Source organism: Carassius gibelio, chromosome A11 (assembly GCF_023724105.1).
Source record: "Carassius gibelio isolate Cgi1373 ecotype wild population from Czech Republic chromosome A11, carGib1.2-hapl.c, whole genome shotgun sequence".
Lineage (NCBI taxonomy): Eukaryota > Metazoa > Chordata > Actinopteri > Cypriniformes > Cyprinidae > Carassius > Carassius gibelio.
The window spans coordinates 16697075-16716264 of record NC_068381.1 but is presented as its reverse complement, the minus strand read 5'-3'; the positions used below and the strand labels follow the sequence as shown (position 1 = coordinate 16716264).

The 19190-nt window shown below is 40.9% G+C and overlaps 2 protein-coding genes and 1 long non-coding RNA gene across 3 annotated transcripts; all 3 read left to right on the top strand.

Annotated features, from left to right (window-relative positions):
* The first annotated feature begins 61 nt into the window (after positions 1 to 61).
* LOC128022495 (protein FAM174C) lies at positions 62 to 2607 on the top strand. The gene is made up of 3 exons (XM_052610128.1): positions 62 to 675; positions 1103 to 1231; positions 1365 to 2607. The coding sequence occupies exons 1-3, from the start codon at positions 398 to 400 to the stop codon at positions 1366 to 1368; spliced, it is 411 nt and encodes a 136-aa protein (XP_052466088.1). The 5' UTR covers positions 62 to 397; the 3' UTR covers positions 1369 to 2607.
* Positions 2608 to 3163: 556 nt separating this feature from the next.
* On the top strand, positions 3164 to 6369 carry LOC128022496 (uncharacterized). The gene is made up of 2 exons (XR_008185934.1): positions 3164 to 4412; positions 5695 to 6369. It is a non-coding gene; the product is annotated as an uncharacterized LOC128022496 (long non-coding RNA).
* A 7169-nt stretch (positions 6370 to 13538) lies between these two features.
* Positions 13539 to 17207, top strand: LOC128022494 (fibroin heavy chain). The gene is made up of 4 exons (XM_052610127.1): positions 13539 to 13657; positions 13750 to 13861; positions 14106 to 14237; positions 14761 to 17207. Exons 2-4 carry the CDS (start codon positions 13768 to 13770, stop codon positions 17055 to 17057), a joined length of 2523 nt encoding a protein of 840 aa, XP_052466087.1. The 5' UTR covers positions 13539 to 13657; positions 13750 to 13767; the 3' UTR covers positions 17058 to 17207.
* Positions 17208 to 19190: the final 1983 nt, after the last annotated feature.

Genomic DNA, 19190 nt, shown 5'->3' with positions numbered 1-19190 from the left:
CTGTAATGCTTCTCCGCGTGACTTACAGGAATCACATAAACATACATTATTACGCCAACGCAGGTACGACAGGCTTTGAACAATCCTCACAACTCCTTGTTATAGTATAGTATAGTAGTCGGATCCGTTGAAATAGCTACCGTTTTGTTTTACGTATTTGCGTGGAGTATGACTCCGGAATCATAATTATCATTATAGCCATATTTTCAAAATAAAACGATATTACGGGAACCTGATCTTTTTGGCGATTCCCCTCAGGACACAGTTTACCGTAACACTACACGTGCTGTCGTCTTCAACCAGGAAGAGGAACTGGATTCGGCCGTTAAAGCCAACTTCATATTTGTGTGTACGTTAGGTCTTATTTTGCCTCTCAAAAGCACTAACTCGGGCTACAATGACACATTTAAGACTTCTGCCTCTGGTTTTGACTTTGTGGGCTGTTTCTTTCGCCGAAGAGGCGAGCATTAAGCCCAGCAGCACTAAACCACCCGCGGTCAAGAACACGTCCAGCATCAGCAACAGTAACGTTACAGAAGAGTCTCACAGAAATAACACCACAACCAACTCAAGAATGGACTTCAGACTGGACGGCGCGATGATAAACAGGGCTCTGTATGTTCTGATCGGGATCACTGCCATCGGAGTGCTGTATTTCTTGGTGAGAGCTGTCCGGTAAGTAATTTGGAAACCATGTCAAATCAGATTTTAGCTTGAAAGTGCTCCTAGCTACTTGCACGGTGCACAGTATACTGCTTGTACTTAGTAACGTTATACAGAGTCGGAAACGCTGTCATTGTAAGAGACTTGGGTATTGAGTCATGTAACCTGTTATTTGATTTAGAGAGAGATAAACTTGGCTAATTAAAGTTTAGTTTTAGTAGTAACTTTAGTTGGTCAAGTTAATCTAAGTTATGTATGATGGACTTCAAAACGACCTTGTTTTTAAAGTGAACTCTATACTCATTTGTGTAAAACCTTTAAGTTTTGCCAAATTCGGTTTAGGAAGTAAGCTTCACACTCACGTGAGATGATTCTAAGTTTCTGTTCTCTTTCGGTGAGGAAAAAGTACAAGCGTCTCTCATTTGTGCTCTCATTCCAGTCTGAAGAAAACCAATGTTGAGAGAAAGAAATACGGGCTCCTGTCAAACCATGACGACACGATGGAAATGGGCCACCTGGAGAGCGACGAGGATGATGATACTGTTTATGAAGCCAAATCTTTGAGAAGGTATTGGAACACTAGATTATTCCACCTGATCTCTGACACAAGTTATGCTCAGTCTTTGCTCAGCTTTGGACTGTGATGCTGGAAATCTAGACCTCTGATATCCACCGCTTTTCTTTCCTGTTTCTTTCCACAGATGAATCTCTGGGAGTGATTCAAATTCAATGCCAGAAATCGAATTTGATGAAGACAATCCCATTATTTCCAGCAAAATGGTTGTTGAATGATGTTGTCATTTTCTACAGGATGCTTGGATGCCTTTTTCCAATATTTAAGTGGAATGTGTAGGTTAAAACTAGATATATTTTGGACTGATATAAACCAAGTAGATCTTCTTGGAAATTTCTCAGGTCATACATTTTGTTCTTGAAAGAAAGTTGGCAGAAGTTCAAAACTGTGTTTTGTGCCAAAGTTACTTATGCATCATTTTTAGGGGTTCGAGACTCTTGTCTAAGTTGATGTGTGTTAATATTTAATATTGCAAAAGACGGGCTGCCCCCCTTTTCCAGTTTATAGACACTGAAAGGCCTGAAAGTTGTTTGCTGATTTATGGGACCGTTATATTGTTTGGACTATCTGACTTTATAATTGTTTAAGGTTTACAGTCAAATTATGATAGTTTTGTTTTATTTTTTTCTCTCGTGTCTTTTTTCATTACTATAGTGGGACTATACTGGGTATTGATTTCAGATGTGAATTCTGGAATAAGTGTGATGAATTCACAGTTTTTTTTTTGTCTGAATCTGCCAAAAACCAGCATAAGTAAGTGATGCACTTTGATTTTTAGGGTTCCGAAACTACAACAGCAAACCTGGTATTTCATGACATGGCAACACTCCTGACCACTGCATCATCGTACCATTTCAGGGTTTGTTTCATAAATCAAATGAGTTATACTTTTAGAGACTAAACATTCCCATACGATTCTGGTTCCAAATGTGGACCTGCTTCAAGCTCAGTTCTGTGTAGAGCGTTATCGGCGTGTAACTCCGATTTTGTGATGCTCACCATGCATTGTTTGTTTTTTTTCCAATGGGTGTGATTCAGGATTGTGTAAAGGTGGCAAATGAATTTGCTGTTAAAACAGCACGCCATCTTGAGGTATATGGATCCAATATCAACACTCTCTAATTTCCAACTTGAACATTTAAAGGGTATGTATGAGGGTGTTGTGGCATGGTTTTCTTTGAAATACATTTACTTGTATTTAGTATTCATTGATGCTATAAAAACCGAAATGCATGAACTTTCACTTTATCAATACTTAATAATTTCAATAATTCCCGAAGTGTGCCTTTCATTCATTCCCTTTTTGTAACTGCAATTGAATAGATGTGATTATGGGCTCCTTTGTAATTAAATTCTATCTTCTATTTTCATCCTTTTAGTGGTACTTTTTGCCTTTTACTTAAACATTTTAGATGTGACTGATTTCAGACACGCTCCTAAAAATCATGTGAGGAGTTATAGTAATTTAGCGTGCTACAAATTAATCAGCTGATCTGAAGTTGGTTAACTTCTTTAAATCAACAAAGATTATATATTTTTACTTACTGTTTGTAAATGGCTTAAAATCAGCTTTTAGTAGTTAACTTACTAGCCTCTGTTGAGTGACTTTAAATACTCTAATATAATACTATATAACTAATATAATACTATATAATACTTTAATATAATTTAGGCACCATTCAGTCTTTTTTTGTTGGAACCTTAGAACCTTAACAATATTAATGCAACATTATTATAATTAATCTGCCATTCTTTAGTGTAATTCAAAATTGTACAAAAACATTTATGTCCCTTGTTGAAGCGGCTTCTTTAGGCTTTAATTTTTAATTTATAGATTTTTTTCTTCTGATTTTCAGTCACTAGAGGGTGCATGATGTCTGTCTAATAGAAGAGCACACTGTATACTGTACATACACACACACACACACACACACACACACCCTCACACTGTCAGCTGTTGCCCAGCTGAATCCTAAAATTGTTAACAATGTTTAATAATTTGTTAAAAAAAAAAGAAATTAAGCTTTGGAATGTATTCGCTTGTGTAGTTAGATGATAATAATAATCGAGTTGACAAAATCCACTTTTAGCAGATTAGCATTTAAATGTACATTCTGTCTCTTTGTAGGAAAACAAAACCAAAAATACTGAAGATGACTCGTCACTGCACAGATTTTTGACCAATCAGATGCTCTTTAGAATGGAAATGTCCCACCTAATGCCATAAGCAACCAACTAGTGAATCAAGTTCATTGCTGCCACCACTTAAAAAAAAATAAACAAAAAATGCACCATTTTATATATTCTATCTAAACTTCCTGTTTCGACAGTAAATTTGTCAACACATGAACAGAACATTGAGTTTATCAAGTGTTATTAGGGGGTTATGTATCTAATATGCAACTTCATACTTTATTGGCCTGTCATGAAACGTTTTTTCAAGCATTAAGCAACAGTGATTTTTCCCACTGGAACAGCTGAATGTCCTGTGATGGGATTCGCTTTTGATGATTCTGGTTGACTCTAGTTAAGATCAATTTACCGACCTCCTGAAAATGTGGCGAGATAAGCCAACAAGAAGAACAAATGACAAATGCTATTGATCGCCACAGCAGGAATTTGGAAAAATGCAACAACAGAGAAAAGGAAGAAAAACTGGAAATGCAATGGCTAAGCTCTGTTTAGAATCCCACTTTTAAGAAGCATGCTAGAAGAGAGATTAACTCAGGCAAAAAAAAAAAAAAAAGGAAAGAAAATCTAATTTAGTGGAAAGCTACGGTCGGACTGTTTGAAAGACAGAGGAGCAGTGGTGTGTTGTTGATGATCATCCCAGCTTGATTCAGCACTCCATCTGTGCTCTCGGCCGTGAAAAGCAGCTCTCGCTTGATACCTTTTAGATGCTGCTCAGCAGATAAAAAAATACCTTTTGTCCCTCTTTGTCTGAAATCCGGAGGGTCTGGAGATTTTCCTGGCTTCCCACTGAGTCGCTTAGGATTTCCTCGGCTATTTGTCCATTGTCTGCACACCAAGCATTAAATATTCCTCCTGGAAGTAGTTTTTTTTTTTTTTCAGCTGTAAAGGTTAAAGAGTACATCGGCATCTGTCAGCCTCACCTGTGGGTCAGAGAAATGCTGAAGATGTTTTTCCAAAGGGGTCTGACCCGGGAAGTTCAAAGGTGCGGAATGAAACTTCTTATCTTCTTTCTTTCTGCTATTTAGTGTCCTTGCTCATGTTTGGGATCTGCTTAAATCTATGATAAATACAGTCAATTTTTCATAGGGCAATTTTAATCTCAATACTTTACTGTATGATGAATGACAAGAAACTGATCCAAAACTCCCCATAATGAAATCAATTTTTTCTTCATCCCAGTTTCACAAAATATATGACGACTTAAATAATGAATTAATTAATATTGAAGGACCCATATTTATTGTGTAAAAAAAAAAAAAGAAAAAAGAAGATTGATAAAAATGTTTGTTTTGATCATTTTGGAAATTTTGGAGTTCACAACCTTTTAAGAATGCTTATATCCGCCATGTTTTATACACACACACACACACATTTATAAAATATGTAAAATATATTTGTGTATGTAAATATTTTACATTTATTTTGTAATATTATATTACAGATTATTTATAGTTCAACATTAATTCCTTTTTTTTTTTTTTTTTTTTTTTTTACAAATATTCTATAAATATATTTAATAAAACAGGAAGTATATATATATATATATAAAATATTAATAATGGTGAAAATAAATGTTTGTATTTTATAATCTTTATAAAAAGTAAGCGCTTTTCAAAGAAAAATCAAATCAAACAGTAATATGCAGATTTTGTTATTCGTGAAATCAAACCTGTATCATGACTGTATTTGCTTGTGGTTCATTCATTTCATTGGCAATGGAAGGTCGTGTGCATTGAATTGTGGGATACACAGTACTCTGTGTAGTGTGCACTACTGCAAAATATCAAAAATGGATACTGTGCACAGTACATATTACAACACAACCCATTTGTCTAATGCTCAACAACAAATAATCAAAGTCATTATTTAAAGTGTATACAGTAATAATCCGAATAGGATGTTAGTATGCTACTCCAAACATAACCAGTCCACACTCTGGGCTGTGGGGAACTACTCATACCCCCCCCCCCCAACCCTCCCCTGAGCTGTAAGTTAATTGACCAATTGACCTTTTAATTATTGACTGCAACTGTTGGATTTTAGCTTTACCAGAAACTATAGAAAGTTAATGGACAGGAAATCATGACACTGTTCTTTATTGTATACGCTTGAGTCAAGTTGAGCTCTGTTTTCCCGAGGGGTGTATTTTATGCGGCAGTAAATCTGATAGAAATGAGATGGAAAGATGGACCAGTGTCTTTCCATAGTTATCTACCGTGCTTTATTCTTTTTCCTTTCTTTCTTGCTCTTCCTCCTCTCCACAGACCCTCACGGTGACGTCCCAGTGAACAAAGCTGGATTGTGGGAAAGCGTGGGCATTGGCGGCTCGGTCACACACGCTAGTCGAGCTCCCTGTCTGAGCAAGCGTTCCGCCCGAGTCGTTTTTGGACAGGATTTTTTTTTTTTTCTAATTTCATTTGCATAATCCTTCACTAAACACCCCCCAAACACACACACACTTTCACTCCGCACACACACACACATCTATTGGACCGTGTTCGCTATAAGGTTGATGGACACTTCAGAGAAAGCAGAACTACATTCAACAGTACAATTCAAGCAGGTGATTGAAGATCTGCTTTTATTCTGCGGCTCTATTGAACTGCTGCTGTTTCTCATAGATGCTGGAACAAAAGCTGTGCAGTGTTTGGTATCATGTAACCGCACAGGTATAGTGGGAAACTATAGTGGGTGAACTTTGTCTTCTTGTCTTATATTATTCATTAACAAGACTTATTATATTATTTTAATATTTAATATACTACATTATATTATAGACAACATAATATTTAAATAGACAAGATAACTAAGGTATTTGGAGAAATAGAGGCTAAATATTGGCCACATTCAACTTTTTTGATGTATTCCAAATTACATACACTATCACTGCATTCAAAGTTGCATACTTCTCTATTATACAGAATGCAAAAAAAACAGAACTCCAAAAGAGCAGGATATCTGATTTCATAATATTCCAAACCACTAGGAGAAAAGTGACCTACTACTCCAGCCAGCTGTGATTTTGAAGTGTGCATTCGATTGACACTTTACTATCCCATAAGGCTTTGGGAAAGGATTTATAGATGGCAGTGAAGGGACAACTTATGTCATGTTGGCACAACATGGTAGATGTAGAGCACAAACATACTTTTTTAACAGTTGCATAGTAAGTTCACATTCAAATGTAGTAAAATTTCAGATGCACCTTGTGCACTTATGCTCTTTATGAATTTTAGAATGTTATTTTGTGATTCGGAATTAGAGCCTAATAGTCTCCATTTAAAGCAGGTTGCAGCAGTGCATGAAGTGTCCAACAGTTCAAATTTCATTTTTTAGTTTAAGTGTTTTAAGTGTTTTTAGTTTTAAAGTGCACTGCTTTTTGTTGAAATTTTTAGTTTTAACATGAACATACTATTCACACCAATTATACTATAAAATGGCACAGAACAGTGCATTCGTATGCAAATTAGGACTTTTGCTGACTTTAAATTTGTTGGCAAGCAGTTTTTGAGATGTCAGAATTTCCCCATTCAAGTAAAACAGGAATAGATGTGTTAGAGATGAAATGTCCAGAGGTGTAGCAAATATGGCTGCAGAGTGAACAGTCTTTCCTTATCAGGGACTTTGGCAGCAGTAGAGACATGGACGTACTATGTCAGTGGTCAAATGTGCAGTTTAATGTAATGTGCTGTACTTCATTTTATTTGCTCTGGGATTTATGACCTTCATAATAACTAATCCAGACAAGCTCAAACAGAACAGTATTTCAAAGCAGTTCAATGTTTTTTATTTTATTGTAATTGAATTTCTTTATTATTTATTTCCCCCACAACCGGATTGATTATTAAACCAAAATAATAATAATAAAACAAATTAAAGCAAAAATAAAAGCTGTGCTTATCGAATGCTCTATTTAATTGGCTGAAAATAATAACATAAAAAGGTTTTTGAATTAAGAAAAATATTATTCATTCTGTTCGTGACAGACTGCTTAGAGGTTGAGAACAGTGCCAGAACAATCCCAAACACAAGTTTAAAATCCAGACACCTTGGTAACTGAAGAACAAAAACACTTATATTAAAAGAAGTGTTCCATCAGTCATCGGAGACCAAATTAATTTGTCATATCTCACTGGACCCTTAGTAAATGTGGAGAATATCACAACAAAAATGGTTCCAAAAAGTCTTCCTTTGGAGCAGCATGGCAATAGATCTAGTGTTTTAACGTGTTAACGCAACTATTTGTTCCAACGAGGCCTGCAGGAATTCAGAGATTGTTGTTACTTCATGCTTTAAGTCGAAAAGACACTTTTGTGATGTTTAAAAAGAGAGAACTAAGACTCTTAAGAGCTGGCCGGCGTAGAATTGTTTTCTAGTTTCCAGTCTTTATCTTAACGGCTGAACACTCAAGAAACTCTCAAGACTTCCTCTCTGGTTGGTGATGTGGTTGCTGTAAATCTCGTAAAGTATGGTATACATTTCGCTACAGTCTCATCCACTGTCGACTGAGAGGGGCAGGTGGACGGCTAAAGTCGAACAGATAGCTGAATTAGAGTCAAATGAGGGCTGATGAGATTTTTCGGGTGGTGGATATTGGGGGAGTAGAGTAGGTTACCCCCAGGCCCTGAGGATTAGGTTCAGTCATGAGCAATTGTAAGGCAGGAAAATATATATTTTTTGTTCATTTTAGGGTAATGAGGTGCATATTGCTTCTTGTAAGAGTAATGAATTAGAGAACAGGCATGTGCAAGGGGGTAGAGAGGTTTCGCTGGCCATCTGCCCCTTTTCCCCTTGATGCACAAAGTGCCCTTTTGTCAAGGAATTACTATTTTTTTTTAAATGTAATACCTTTTTGTGAAGGCCTGCCCAATCCAACTATTACAAGAATTAATGAATAAAAATTAAGCCATAAATAAATGATGCACATGATGACCTTTGACCTGACGATCTCATCCGGGACGATCCCTCACGTTACTAATTTAGTGCATGGGTGAGTGGAGTGCTTAGCGGAGCGGTGTCAAGGGGTCTTGACTTTATATATCATCTGACTATGCATACTTTGAACTATTATTATTACAGTATTTATTTAAAACATAGAGTGCCTTAAAAATAATAATCACAACACTAGTAAAACAGACATATATTAATTTTCTCATCCTCCGAATTATACTTATCGATCCTGATTTTATTATCATTATCATTCCAAAAATAAAAATAAAAAAATTCAAAACAGGATTAGAATGGAATCCCTTTTTTAAAATAAGATTTAAAGCCGTGGCTCATATGCACCTGCCCTCCAAAGGTCTCTGCACAGCCCTGTTATGAATCTGATTCTTTTCAAAATAAAGTAGAACATTCTTACCCGGCTCATTTTTTCCTCTCCCACTCTCCTGCAGTTCTTTGTGTTGCACTGTTTTTAATCAGGGTGTCAAGTGGCAGAATATAATAACCCATAATTTCCTATTAGGCTCATGAAAAAGTCATTTGGGCTCGGAGAAGGCAGTGTGAAAATCTGCTGGTGTTTTATTTGCAGATATTTTCGGAGTCATAACAGGTATAAATAGGCCACTAAGTCTCATTTGCTGAGAGATTATTGCTTGCTGCAGTTTTTATGCAGAGTCTACAATAAAAACGTAAACATTTATGCTCGAAGAGGTAAGGTAACTTGGAGAGGTCAATTTAAAAGTTTCTAGGGAATTTGGCAGGATGTCACAGGGCTATACACAAGACTATAAAGAATTTTTTTTCAATAATTAAACTTTTTATGCTTTTAAAAATTGTTGAAAAATCAATTAGCCTTACATAAGCCATTTTATTTTACACGGAAAGGATTGCCTTGTTGGTGCAGACATGTTGCGATCACACGAGTAGCAAAATGCTTCTTACTTTAGCTTGGTAATGTCATTATTTGGGTACATCTATTCTTGTGGAATAAAAGAGTGTTATTATTGCATATATTTATTATATCTGCAACTGAAACTTTCTTTATGTCATGCTACATCCACACCACTAGGTGTCAGTGTAAGTCAAGACAACCAGCGAAACATAAACAAAAAATACTTTGAGTGCTACAGAGGCCAAAGCCTGGAAATAAGGTTAGTATTTGGATTTCCATTTTTCCTGAAGTTTGATTTTTCTTTCTTTTATTTTATTTATATAGCACTATATAAATACAACAAAGTTGCCCAAAGTGCTTTACAAGGTATACATAGAAGATAATACCATTAAAGAATAATACACTCCTAAAGCAACACCCATTTTAAAATGCCATCGAGAGGAAATTCATTTTTAATTTTGATCTAAAAATAGCCACAGTCGGTGACGTTCTGATAGCTAATGGCAGCTTATTCCACAGATTTGGATCACTCACTGCAAACGCACGGTCACCCTTGATCCGAGATCTAGTTCTGGGCACTGTTTAGAGTGCCAGATCACTGGATCCAAGTGATCTAGAGGGAACATGTCTTAGATCTGCAAGATAAGGTGGATCACGGTTATTAATAGACTTTAATATCATGACCAGGATTTGTAACTCAATTCGGTATTTCCTGTATTCTTGTTGCCAATTCAATGAAACAATTATGGGAGTGATACGTTCATATTTTCATGTCTGGGTCAGGAGTCTAGCAGCAGCATTCTGGACTAGTTGCAACCAATCTAGAGATGGCTTATTAATACCGCAGTAAAGTGAGTTGCAATAGTCTAGGCAGGAATATATCAGCAGGTGAAAGCTTTCAGAGTATCTGAAAAATTTAAAAAAACGGCATACCTTTTGCGATTTTACATGAATAAAAGAAGCTCAGAACTAGTTTGTTTATCCATTTTAAGCTCAATGTCAATTTGGATGCCCAGATTTTTGACACACAATCTCATATTTAGTTCAATCTTTTTAAACTCTGTTTTAAGGACTGCCATAGCAGATGCTGACCCAAATAGAATGATTTCAGTCTTAGATTCATTAAGATGGAGAAAATTTGAGGAAATCCACTCAGTGAGATCTTGAAGACAGGTTGTCAGATAGTGATGGGAAGTTTGGATCATTTTACTGACTTGGTCCTTTGAGTCTTGTTCAGCAAAGTTAACAAATCTTTTTTCCAAGTCATTTTTTTCATTTAGCAGAATGTAATTAAAATATTACGTGTTACTTCACTAGCACATCTAGTAGCCTACTTGCATAAAAGTTGATCACACTACAAACTATAATGCTATAAGAAACAGAAAAGATGAAATCATTATTTACCTGGGTCTTTAGCCTGTGATGAGTCTTCAGGTTTGAGTCATTCCTTCAACATGTGACAGCCCCCCCTCCCTCAACTAACAATCTGTGGTTCCCATAACGTTCCCGGAACGTTAGTTTGTTTTCCAGAATATTATTTTTGGTTAGCCAGGAAAGTTTTCTTTACATTCCCAGAACGTTATTCTAACATTCTCTTAATGTTAGTATAACATTCCCCAATGTTAGTTTTTAGTTATGTTATTCTAACTTTAATCCAACGTCCCCTTAACGTTATTATACCGTTTCCATAATGACAGTTTTTGGTTCCCAGAACGTTATTATAATGTTCCTCTAACATTTTTACTCCGATATTGTCATGATTCTGCCTTCATGTCCTGACTTTTCTCTAGTCTTGAGGCAGGATCATGACAGACCCGTGTTTTGTGTACAAGCACATGGCCTTGTCTTTGGGCCATGTGCTTGTGTTGTCTCGTTCCCTTGCCCCGCCCTCCTTGTTATCCTAGTCTTGTCGTGATTGCCTAATCTGTGCCACCTGTTGTTTCTTAATTAGTTCCCCTATTTAGATCCCCTAGTGTGCTCTGTCTTTTGTCGGTTCATAGGTTCCTGATATGTGTTTCTACTTGTCAGCCTTGTGAGAGAGTGTATCCTTGTCACCCCTTTGAGAAGTCTTTGTATATCCGTGAGTGTTTATTTGTAGTTAGTGTCCTAGTGTTTTTAGTCTTTGTTTATCGCGTCAACATAGTCCTGTTAAGTTATTTTGTATTTACCCTAGTCAGTGTTTTCCCCCTCGTGGGTTTTGTTTTCCCCCTTTTGTATCTAATAAACCCTGTGTGTTGTGATCCCTGTCTGCACTTGAGTTCCTCCTTGCCAAACCCTGACAGATATGATCACCCCGCTGTATGTCAGTATTCATCCAGCACACTCGTGAGTCGTGACATAGTATAAGCGGCTAATCAGTATTATACACTGAAAAAAATTATAAATTCATAAGGTTAAAGATGGCTCTGGAAAATTTACTAAACCACATGAGACTGAGCAGTACAAATTCCATATTCTCCAAAATTCTTAGACCTTTGAGTTCAGCTCATGAAAAATGGGAGTAAAAACAAGTGTTGCATTTATAATTTTTCCAGCGGAGAAACCTGAGACTGATTCATTATGGTGCTGCAAACTTGTCCAGACAGCCCCCCTCTGCTGTCAGGAGGACAAAATGAAACTGGGACTAAACTAACTTCGCAACTTCAATAACTCACTTGCAACTTTCAAGTGAGTTATTGAAGTTGTGAAGTTAGTCTCGGTTTCGTTTTGTCCTGTCAATTTCTGCACTTCTGACACCATGTTCTGTTGTTTAATAGGCACAATGACAACCTTTATAGCTAATGGAGGACGATGTGAGAGCCAGCCATAACTTCTGATAACTTTTTATTATCCCCTTTTCAGTACCGTAACACACACAGTATATGTCACTCCCATAACCTGTGTATTCGAAAACTATCACATAGAACCTAATACTACAAATCTCATAGCGAAACTATGGGGTATAACCAAGAAGAAAATGAGAAACGAGACCAAAAAATGCAGATGCTTAAGGCCACCGTCAAAGAGACCTGGGCTTACATTCCACCTCAGCAGTGCCACAAACTGATCACCTCCATGCCACGCCGAATTGAGTCAGTAATTAAAGCAAACGGAGTCCCCTACCAAGCAGGACATGAAAACAGAAAAGAAATTCAATCTGTTCATTAATACCAGTTAATAACTTTATTTCTATATTACTCAAAAAGAAAAGAAAAAAGAGAGATCTGGTTACACTAGCCAATAACTCACTGAGTTAAGTCACAGATTTTTCTTAATTTTTGCCAAATGTATACAGGCTACTAAAGCAACAAACAAACCACAAAAAAATAAATAAAAATAAAATAATAATAATCTTTCAACACTTTAAAGACATTAAAGTATTTTTAAGATATTTAATAAAGTTTGCTGAATTGTAAAAAACAAAAAACAACAACAACAACAAAAAAACAAAACAATACTTGTAAATAATGAAGGCTAAAATGTCTTTAGGATAAAGCAAAATGTTAACAAACATTCTAAAAACAGTTATAAGTTTCTCTACAAAACAAATCATCTAAAGTTTAGGCTATAAAAACGTCAATCCTAAAACAAATTAATTTAAGGTGAATCTGATGCCTACCTCTCTCATTTGGCACAAATCCAAATATTTCCATATTCTAAGCAAGACAATATTCAAAGCCTTTAGTTATTTTGCCGCCGGCAGTTGGAATCAGCATCCAAGAGATCAGGTGTGCTAAAACACTAGTCACATTTAAATCTAGACTCAAAACTCATCTGTTTAGCTGTGCATTTATTGAATGAGCACTGTGCGATGTCCGAACTGATTGCACTGTATTTTACATATTCACTGTATTTTATATTAATCATTGTCTATTGCTAACTGTTTTAAATTCATTTTAAATAAGTCAATTTTTTTATAATTTCCAAAGTTTTAAAATTGCTTGTTTTCTTTTTGTTCTTCATGATTATTTTACTTTATTTTATGTAAAGCACTTTGAATTAACAGTGTACAAAATGTGCTATATAAATAAACTTGCCTTGCCTTGAATAAATGGTTTGCACACTCTTGTACATTACTATTGTAAATTTTGTTCTGGATAACGGCTTCGGTCTGCGCTACGCTGGATGAAGTCAAACACATCTACTGGTACCACAGCATGATCGCTGTACCACCTGACCACTGCAGATTAATATTGCAGCTGATAGTGTCGCCATAGAAATGCTCAATTCTCTTGTAATTAGGCTAGCTTATGACATGGGGTGAACATAGCATTCAGCTCATCCAACCCCAATCAAACACACCTGAACAAGCTAATCAAGGCATTTCAGATTACTAGAAAGCTACAGTTGAGTTTGATCAGGGTTGGAATTGACCTGTTCTCCTTGGATCTTTAAAACCACATTTTACAGAGGTTAAAATTTTAGCAACACGTATTCGTTGTAGTTTTGTGTGCGTTGTTGTCTGCTTCTCCTGACGCACCAATTCATTGCATTTTTCCAGCAGAGGTCACAGGCTGGGAGGATGACAGCTCGAGTGCACTTCTCGTTGATTGCTGCTTTTTTGTGTTTGCTCGGATACTTGAGCTTAACTCATGCTATTCAAAGAGGAGTCCCAGGTGAAAAGATCTGTTGCTTTCATTACACATTCTGAAGAAATGCAGAAATGAGTGACTCTCTGTCTTTGAAAGTAATTTAACCTAGTTTATGAATGAGTAGTAGGTTTTAAAACCCTTTTGATGTGAAGCAGACAAATATGTAAATCTTTGTATATAGGTTTGAGACCCATTGTGAAACCCCTGACTTACAAATGCTGAAACTGCACTCCCTGGCCTCCCCTAATGATCTGCTTGAATTCTCTAGTGGACGGTTTATGTCCGGCGACGCTGACTGTCGTGCCGTCCCAGCGAGGATGTTCTTCTGACGAAGACTGCCCTGGAGGCCACAAATGCTGTCGCTTTAACTGTGGGCCTGTTTGTGTGCTGCCTGTTTTCAGTGAGTTTCAGTTAATAATGGATGCTAAGGCTAAAAAAACACAGACTAGTAACTCCTTGAATTCAATGACCGTTTTAAGCCGAGACCTTGCCTTTTTTTTTTCTCTTCTAAAGTCCGTTTGAATTCATCCCTTAGGATGGTTTTAAGGACCGAATGGCTTTACAAAATAAAGACGAATAATACTTTGAATGGTGGTTCTAAATTCCAGTCCTGGGGACCCCCTGTTCTGCACATTTTTGCATGTCCCCCTTATTTAACACCTCCGGGTTAGAGTTTGGGTGAGTTTCCTCAAATCTTGCCCTGGAGGTCCAGTGCGCTGCAGAATTTAGCTCCAACCCGGATCAAAGTAACCTGCCTGTGACTTTTCTTATGATCCAAAAGACATTGATTTAACATACTGAGGTGTTTGATTAGGGTTAGAGCTAAACTCTACAGGAAAGTGGATCTCAAGGTCCAGATTTGAGGATTCCTGGTCTATATTCACAAACTAAAACTGATCTGTGTTTAATCTGTTTCCACGCAGTGAAGCCGGGCAGTGGTGCGGGACAGGGCTTCGGAGCTGGCCAGGGCGCAGGACAGGGAAGCGGAGTGGGACAGGGCTTCGGCGCTGGCCAGGGAAGCGGAGTGGGACAGGGCGCCGGAGTTGGCCAGGGAAGCAGCGCTGGCCAGGGAAGCGGAGTGGGACAGGGCGTGGGACAGGGCTTTGGAGCTGGCCAGGGAAGCGGCGTGGGACAGGGCTTCGGCGCTGGCCAGGGAAGCGGCGTGGGACAGGGCTTCGGCGCTGGCCAGGGAAGCGGCGTGGGACAGGGCTTCGGCGCTGGCCAGGGAAGCGGCGTGGGACAGGGCTTCGGAGCTGGCCAGGGAAGCGGCGTGGGACAGGGCTTCGGAGCTGGCCAGGGCGCAGGACAGGGAAGCGGAGTGGGACAGGGCTTCGGCGCTGGCCAGGGAAGCGGAGTGGGACAGGGCGTCGGAGCTGGCCAGGGAAGCGGCGCTGGCCAGGGAAGCGGAGTGGGACAGGGCGTGGGACAGGGCTTTGGAGCTGGCCAGGGAAGCGGAGTGGGACAGGGCTTCGGCGCTGGCCAGGGAAGCGGCGTGGGACAGGGCTTCGGCGCTGGCCAGGGAAGCGGCGTGGGACAGGGCTTCGGCGCTGGCCAGGGCGCAGGACAGGGAAGCGGAGTGGGACAGGGCTTTGGCGCTGGCCAGGGAAGCGGAGTGGGACAGGGCGTGGGACAGGGCTTCGGCGCTGGCCAGGGAAGCGGCGTGGGACAGGGCTTCGGCGCTGGCCAGGGAAGCGGCGTGGGACAGGGCTTCGGCGCTGGCCAGGGAAGCGGCGTGGGACAGGGCTTCGGCGCTGGCCAGGGAAGCGGCGTGGGACAGGGCTTCGGAGCTGGCCAGGGAAGCGGCGCTGGATGGGGAAGCGGTGTGGGACATGGCTTCGGAGCTGGCCGGGGAAGCGGCGCTGGATATGGCGCGGGACAGGGCTTCGGAGCTGGCCAGGGAAGCGGCGCAGGACAGGGCATCGGCGCTGGCCAGGGAAGCGGAGTGGGACAGGGAGTGGGACAGGGCTTCGGAGCTGGCCAGGGGAGCGGCGTGGGACAGGGCTTCGGAGCTGGCCAGGGAAGCGGCGTGGGACAGGGCTTCGGTGCTGGCCAGGGAAGCGGCGTGGGACAGGGCTTCGGAGCTGGCCAGGGAAGTGGCGTGGGACAGGGCTTCGGCGCGGGCCAGGGAAGCGGTGCTGGACGGGGAAGCGGTGTGGGACAGGGCTTCGGAGCTGGCCGGGGAAGCGGCGCCGGACAGGGCATCGGCGCTGGCCAGGGAAGCGGAGTGGGACAGGGCTTCGGTGCTGGCCAGGGAAGCGGTGCTGGACATGGTGCGGGACAGGGAAGCGGCGCGGGCCAGGGCTTCGGCGCTGGCCAGGGCTTTGGCGCGGGACAGGGCTTTGGAGCTGGCCAGGGAAGCGGCGTGGGACAGGGCATCGGCGCTGGCCAGGGAAGCGGAGTGGGACAGGGCTTCGGCGCGGGCCAGGGAAGCGGTGCTGGACATGGTGCGGGACAGGGAAGCGGCGCGGGACAGGGCTTCGGCGCTGGCCAGGGAAGCGGCGCGGGACAGGGCTTCGGCGCTGGCCAGGGAAGCGGCGTGGGACAGGGCTTTGGCGCTGGCCAGGGAAGCGGAGTGGGACAGGGCTTCGGCGCTGGCCAGGGAAGCGGAGTGGGACAGGGCTTTGGCGCGGGACAGGGCTTTGGAGCGGGCCAGGGAAGCGGCGTGGGACAGGGCTTCGGCGCGGGCCAGGGAAGCGGAGTGGGACAGGGCTTCGGCGCGGGCCAGGGAAGCGGAGTGGGACAGGGCTTCGGCGCGGGCCAGGGAAGCGGAGTGGGACAGGGCGCGGGACAGGGCTTCGGAGCTGGACAGGGAAGCGGCGCGGGACAGGGCTTCGGCGCTGGCCAGGGAAGCGGAGTGGGTCAGGGCTTCGGCGCGGGTCAGGGCTTCGGCGCTGGCCAGGGAAGCGGAGTGGGACAGGGCTTCGGCGCTGGCCAGGAAAGCGGAGTGGGGCAGGGAAGCGGCGCGGGACAGGGCTTCGGCGCTGGCCAGGGAAACGGCGTGGGGCAGGGAAACGGCGTGGGGCAGGGCTTCGGCGCGGGCCAGGGAAGCGGTGCTGGACAGGGAAGTGGCGTGGGACAGGGCTTCGGCGCGGGCCAGGGAAGCGGTGCGGGACAGGGCGTGGGACAGGGCTTCGGAGCTGGCCAGGGAAGCGGCGCGGGACAGGGCAACAGTCAAGGAAGTGGTCAGGGATGTGGCAAGGTTCAACGTTGTGGTCAGTGACCTGGTCACGGGAATTCGTCATAACTTTATGGAGATCTTTTCCATTCCGTGCTTTTATTCAAATGGCATGTTTTCCCTGTTTGTTCAGACAGTTTGGGAAATTTTTCTGTCTCCCTACCACCTCCAATAAAAATAATTGCTTGATTTGAAGACTTTGTGTTTTTAGTATCATTTGGCTGCTTTCTAACAACTACTCTCTTGGCATCAGTGCTTTAGATTCCTCTCCCTCAGTACTGGACGATCAGCAAAGTACCTTTTCAAAATTTAAATTCTTGGCGAAGCAGAATTGTCTGCAGCTATTATTCCAGTCAGAAGTCATTTTAATGTGTATTTGTTGCTCTAGCGTCATGTCATGAATGCTGAAAATGGTTTGTAGGGCGCAAGTAATGCTTCTATAAGCTCTTGTCATTCTTCTGAATGAAGAGGCCATATTTAAAATGTTTCATGGTATACAGGCGTTTCATGTATCCATGCATGTTAACAGAGTTGAGTGGAAGGAAAAAGTGTGGAAGAAAACGATGCACAACCGACTGAGAGAACCGCAGCCTTTTTAGGCTTGTCAAGGAAAATGGATTCAAGCATTTGAGTGAACTTCACAAGGAATGGGCTGGGGGTCAAGGCATCAAGAGTCACCACACACATAAATGTCAAGGAATTTTGCTACAGTTGTCATATTCCTCTTGTAAAGCCACTCCTGAACCACAGACAATGTCAGAGGCGTCTTACCTGGGCTAAAAAGAAGAACTGGGGACCTCAGCAGTGCCGCAAACTGATCACCTCCATGCCACGCCGAATTGAGTCCGTAATTAAAGCAAACTGAGTCCCCTACCAAGCAGGGTTTGAAAACAGAAAATAAATTATATCCATTCACTCTGAGCAGAATTGATATTTTAACGTTTCTTTTCCTGCGTTCCTCTGATATTATTACATTTCCGAAACGGGTTCAGATGGAAGAAATACCGGTTTATAACCTCATTTAAAAAAAATAATTGTATTTGCTTATAATTTGCCTAATAATAAGAATAAAGTACAGATTTGTTTTTACTCAAAAAGCAAAGGAAAAAAGAGAGATCTGGTAAAACTAGCCATTAACCCACTGAGTTAAGTCCAGTGTTGGGAACGTTACTTTAAAAAAGTAGTTTTAGTTACTCACTACTTGTTCCAAAAAGTAACTAAGTTAGTAACTGAATTACTCTATAATAAAAGTAACTCGTTTTTTTTTTTTTTTTTTTTTTTTGCAGTTTTGACAAGTCAGTTCAAATGAGTAGAACAGACAGGTACATAACTTTCAATATTTATTGCACGTCAACAGACAGCAAGAGTTTTATCCTGAACTTCAAGTATTATCTTTGTAAGAAAAATGTTTTTGGCCACTAGCTTTGTAGATGCGTGTCACCCATTACATGTACACATACATGCACGTTCTTGCCTTTGACCACAATGAATTTGAAGTAGTGCTTATATCTTCACCTTGAAAATGCCAACTTTTCATCGGATTGCTCCTGACTCGAATCTCTGTGTAGCTGTTGCGCGCGCGCGTGTGTGTATGTTTGGCGCCGCTGGCGCAGCCGCGTGTGTGACGGCATGTGTGTAAAAACACTGTCTCTGATTGGCTACCATGAAACACATGACTCTGCCTTAGCCAATCACAACCGCTTATCTCGTCATTAACCCACCTACCAAAGTAACATACAAACCAAAAAATCTGTCAACACTTTAAAGACATTTAAGTATTTTAAAGATATTTATTAAAGTTTGCTGCATTGTAAAAAAAAAAAACAAAAAAAAACAAAAAAACAATACTTAAAAATAATGAAGGCTAAAATGCTTTTAGGCTAAAGAAAAATGTTAACAAATTATAAAAACAGTAGTTTCTCTCCAAAACAAATCATCTAAAGTTTAGGCTATAAAAACGTCAATCCAAGAACAAATTAATTTAAGGTGAATCTGATGCCTACCTCTCTCATTTGGCACAAATCCAAATGTTTCCATATTCCAAGCAAGACAATATTCAAAGCCTTTAGTTATTTTGCCGCCGGCAGTTGGAATCAGCATCCAAGAATCAGCATCCAAGAGATCAGGTGTGCTAAAACACTAGTCACCTTTAAATCTAGACTCAAAACTCATCTGTTT

Coding starts and splice junctions, on each gene's coding strand:
- LOC128022494 (XM_052610127.1), top strand. CDS start 13,768: ATGACAGCTCGAGTGCACTTCTCGTTGATTGCTGCTTTTTTGTGTTTG. Junction 13,862..14,105: donor TATTCAAAGAGGAGTCCCAG/GTGAAAAGATCT, acceptor TGAATTCTCTAG/TGGACGGTTTATGTCCGGCG. Junction 14,238..14,760: donor TTGTGTGCTGCCTGTTTTCA/GTGAGTTTCAGT, acceptor GTTTCCACGCAG/TGAAGCCGGGCAGTGGTGCG.
- LOC128022495 (XM_052610128.1), top strand. CDS start 398: ATGACACATTTAAGACTTCTGCCTCTGGTTTTGACTTTGTGGGCTGTT. Junction 676..1,102: donor TTCTTGGTGAGAGCTGTCCG/GTAAGTAATTTG, acceptor CTCTCATTCCAG/TCTGAAGAAAACCAATGTTG.